Source organism: Nicotiana sylvestris, chromosome 3, assembly GCF_000393655.2.
Source record: "Nicotiana sylvestris chromosome 3, ASM39365v2, whole genome shotgun sequence".
Classification (NCBI taxonomy): Eukaryota; Viridiplantae; Streptophyta; class Magnoliopsida; order Solanales; family Solanaceae; genus Nicotiana; species Nicotiana sylvestris.
In genome coordinates this window covers 90,493,259-90,497,920 of record NC_091059.1, presented here as the reverse complement: position 1 = coordinate 90,497,920, position 4,662 = coordinate 90,493,259, and the positions used below count along the sequence as shown (strand labels likewise).

At 38.0% G+C, this 4,662-nt stretch overlaps 1 protein-coding gene across 1 annotated transcript; it reads left to right on the top strand.

Annotated features, from left to right (window-relative positions):
• Window positions 1–692: 692 nt before the first annotated feature.
• LOC104233478 (24-methylenesterol C-methyltransferase 2-like) lies at window positions 693–2,068 on the top strand. Its single transcript, XM_009786876.2, has one exon. The coding sequence runs from the start codon at window positions 804–806 to the stop codon at window positions 1,875–1,877; it is 1,074 nt and encodes a 357-aa protein (XP_009785178.1). The 5' UTR covers window positions 693–803; the 3' UTR covers window positions 1,878–2,068.
• The last annotated feature ends 2,594 nt before the right edge of the window (window positions 2,069–4,662 follow it).

Below are 4,662 nucleotides of genomic sequence, written 5' to 3'. Positions count from 1 at the left end.
GACTGATCAAGATTGAGATCGAGCAAGATAGAGACAAAGCAAGATCAAGACCGATCAAGATCGAGGGAAACTTACCGAGTCAAATTACGGAAAACCGAAATATCCGCAATCGGTCGAGGACTACGGCGGAAATCCCGGCGCATATCAAGAAGGGACCGATTGATTAGCAAATCATGATATTTTTTTACCTTATATAGAAATGTACCAAAAGTAGAACATCCCCACTATATATAAGGGGGTTCTGACCATTAGTAGAACAGATTGTAACACGTACAAAGAAGCAATATATTGATCATTCCTAATTCTTATCATCTTGTTGTTCAGTTCTAATACTAGTTGAGAAATTTCTTGGCTCGAGGATGATCAAACTCAGAGGCTAAGGCTGTTCAATTTTGTGGTTTGCATTTATCGTCAATTTTAATATTAATTTGTCTTCTTAATTTGTATTAAGTTATATTGTGTATCCTTAAAACCGCGAATAAATTCAATTGTTATCCAATTTCAAGGAAAAACAAAATTCATGGAGTATATTATTAAAGATAATTTTTTTAAGAAAATCTATTTTTATGTGTTTTAAACGCATTATTCTATGGCGTTAATCGTAATATCGTATACTAAATCTTAAATCTGGCATTAATAGCGTAGGAGGAAGAAGTCATCTTTATCCTCCCGAATTGCAATGCCATGAATCCTGTCGCCCACCCCAATGACTCTTTCAAAACCCCTCAAAAAGATCACCCAAAAGATGCTCACCATAAAAACCCCACTCCCTTCTCACCCATCTTCTATGCTCTCACTTTCTCATGGATTTTCCTACTCTCTTTGTTACTGCCTGCCTTCTTGCCGGCGGCGGCCTTTACTGGTTCCTTTGCATCCTTGGTTCTGCCGAGCAAAAAGGTAAACATGCCGTCCAATTTTCCTTTGGTTCTTTAGGCAAAGAGAAAGTTCAAGAAGGTTACAAACAGTACTGGTCTTTCTTCCGCTGCCCTAAAGAGATTATTAACACCGCGGATAAAGTCCCTGCCTTTGTTGACACTTTCTATAACCTCGTGACTGATATATACGAGTGGGGTTGGGGTCAATCTTTTCACTTCTCGCCTTCTATCCCAGGAAAACCCCATCGGGATGCCACCCGCATGCATGAGGAAATGGCCGTCGATCTCTTGGGTGTAAAAACCGGATCCCGCATTCTCGATGCGGGCTGTGGGGTTGGCGGGCCGATGCGAACTATCTCAGCCCATTCAGGTGCTAATGTAGTTGGCATCACCATTAATGAGTACCAGGTGAAACGGGCTCAAGCCCACAACAAGAAAGCCAGGCTTGACTCCCTCTGCGAGGTGGTTTGTGGCAACTTTTTGGAAATGCCTTTTGCTGACAACAGTTTCGATGGAGTTTATTCCATTGAAGCCACATGTCATGCCCCAAAGCTCGAAGAAGTGTACAAAGAGATCTATCGGGTGTTAAAGCCCGGATCTTTTTACGTCTCCTACGAGTGGGTTACGACCGAATTGTACAATTCGAATAATCCGGAACACGTGGAGATAATTCAAGGGATTGAAAGGGGTGATGCATTACCCGGGTTGAGAAGCTACAAGGATATTGGTGGAATTGCTAGGAAAGTGGGGTTCGAGGTGGTGAAGGAGAAAGATTTGGCTAAGCCACCAGCGAAGCCGTGGTGGACAAGGCTGAAAATGGGGAAGATTGCTTACTGGAGGAATCACATTTTGGTGACAGTGCTTGCATGGCTTGGTATTGCACCTAAAGGAGCGGTTGATGTGCACGACATGTTGTTTGTCACGGCTGATTATTTGTCTAAAGGGGGTGACACTCGCATTTTCACTCCTATGCATATGGTTCTCTGCAGAAAGCCTGAATAATTTGACATGCCATTTTCCAATGCAGTATCTAGACATTTTCTATAGAAGTTATTGGTTATTTCAGCTCTTTTGCTCCCTTTGGTATCTACATGTTTTTTTAGGCCCTATTATATTATTGAATTTAATTTACAGTTGTTTTCCTCTTCTTCTTCTTTTAATTAAAAAAAATCAATTTGTAGTTTGATGAAACTTTAAATATATCATCTTCTTCTGATATAGTTTAAGATGGCTAGTTATTTCTTGCTTATTGTTAGTATTGCAAGGTCTAAGCAGAAAAATCCTTTCTTTAGTTTCTTTTAAGGAGAAATCTGTCGGAAGTTTGACAATACTAGCCGATTAGTTTTGAGGTTGAGATTCGGAATGTTGCTGTTGCGGCGGCTCTCTCTTCTCTGTAGATGTCCCGTCCTTGTGTTATTGAATTAACACTGCACGTGATATGTTTTTTTTTAGCATAAAAGGTATTTATTTAAAAGGTATCTGATCAGTTCCAATTTATGTGAACCTATTTCCTTTTTGGTCCGTTCCAAACCCTTTCTAAATTTGATAACAATTTAGCTTAAACTTACAACCCTACCCGTAATGAGAAGCTTTTATAACCACACAAATACTTTGGGGCCTATTCAGACTTGTTTAGGACCACAAATTTCAAAAGTTTTCATTTTTTTCTTAAACTCCGTGCCCAGTCAAACAGGTTCACATAAATTGGAATGGAGGGAGTAATAATAACTAGGGTACGGGCAGTAGCGAACTACCGTCATTACAAAGGCCTTGATGGGATATAGTTATGCCTCTTAGGGAATTGTCATTACCTAAGACAACCAACTTACAACACATAGTATTCGAAACTTTTCTTACATGGACAAAACCTTCCTGATCTTTGTGATAGGCATCTATCACAAATTCAAGAGGTAAAACAAAAGTACATAATTTATTTTAACTAGGTTGCATAAGAGCTTCCCTTGCCAACAGATATGCGACACTGTTTCCTTCACGAAAGCTATGCTTCACTCCGATTTCCCCTATTTGCAATGCCTTCTCCATTTACCTCCTGCAGTCATAGATTAAACCAGTGTAAGTTGGATAATCATCATGAAGAAATCCTATAATCTCCGTGGCATCCGTCTCTACTTCGATTGGGAAAATTTTTTCCTTGACAATTAGTTGAAGTGCCTGCTGCAATGCTAGTAATTCTGGTTGAATTGGCGCTGCTGCATGTGTTTTTTGTGGTATCCCATTTTCCATTGGCCCTTGCTATTTCGGATGGCTCCGCTTATTCCTCCCGGAGGCTATTACTTTTAAAAGAGCTATCAATATTGATCTTGTACCACCCTTCTGGAGGGGTCTGCCAGTTGACGCTAGTGTTCTTTTTCAAGCTATTAGTTGTGGGATTAGAAGTTAATAGTTCATATTTAACAGCCTGGTCAATAATTCTTTTGATATTAATAAGGTTATTGGCATTGTTTTGGTTATTGTGATTTCTATTGTTCCATATAGTCCACAAGGTAAATGAGAATATATCTTCCCATGTGACGTACTTATTATTTATAATGATATTAGCATTTATGATGCTGTCAACCCAGTGTGTTGTAGGCATTTGAGGATTAACATTCCACCCCATTAATTTCCAATATGATTCTGCAATGTTGCATTCCTAGAAGATATGGGCTATTGTCTCATTTGTGTTTTTGCATATTGGCCAAATAGGGTCAATATTAACACCAATTTTGCTAAGGTAAACCATACTTGGAAATCTGTTGTGATAGCATTTTGACATAAAGAACTTAACCTTGTTAGGGCATTTTAAGTCCCATATCCAATTGAAGTTAATGTTAATAGAGAATTGATCATCAATTAACTTATAGAAAGAATTTGTAGAAAACACGCCACTAGAATTTATACTCCATATGAGATTATTGGGAGATGTAATATGTTTGTTAGGAGCTAATGCATTAATGTTAGTGATAATGCTTTGAGGGAGATCAAAGGAGATTTTCCTTAGGTCCCAAGATCCTTTATCACAGATATCTTTAATTTTTAAACTGCTCTCATTCGCTATTAGTGGGCCAATAATATTACTTCTAAGGTTGATAATGTTTAGAATCCAATTTGTGTCCCAGATGTTTGAATTTGAGTGTTGGTTTACTGTCCACCTAATGCCCTTGTTGCAAACGGTCCATCCTTTTAGGAGTCTATTCCAAGTGTATGAACCACTCTTGGTGTTTCTAGTCTTCCCGTATTTACTAATTAGGATATTTGCCCAAAGAGCTGATGGGTTGCGAAGGATTCTCCAAGCCAAGCTGGTTAGTAGAGCTAAGTTTTATGACTTAGGTTTTTTAATACCTAGGCCACCTTGATCTTTTGTTCTAGTTATAGCGTCCCACCTAATTAAGTGGAGTTTTTTCTTTTCCCCCCGTAGTACCCTATATGAAGTATCTTTGTATTTTATTTATTTCTTTTAGGGTTTGTTTGGAAGAAGAGATATTTGCATTAGGTGATTTGGAATGGTATTGAAAGTAGATGCTACTAAGGTGCTCATGCCTCTCATGCTTAACCATCTAACAATCCAATTGTTTAGTCTTGCTCTCATTTTATCAATTATTAATTGATGATCCTTGTGCTTAGGATTATTATTACGTATTGAAAATCTTAGATATATTCCAAAATTGTTACTAATTTTTATATCGAAGATACTCGTAGCGAGTTTTTTAGTAGAATCTTTATAATTCTTGGAAACACTTAGCTTGGATTTTTCTCTATTGATATTCAATCTGGAATATTTACAAAA

Coding starts and splice junctions, on each gene's coding strand:
- LOC104233478 (XM_009786876.2), top strand. CDS start 804: ATGGATTTTCCTACTCTCTTTGTTACTGCCTGCCTTCTTGCCGGCGGC.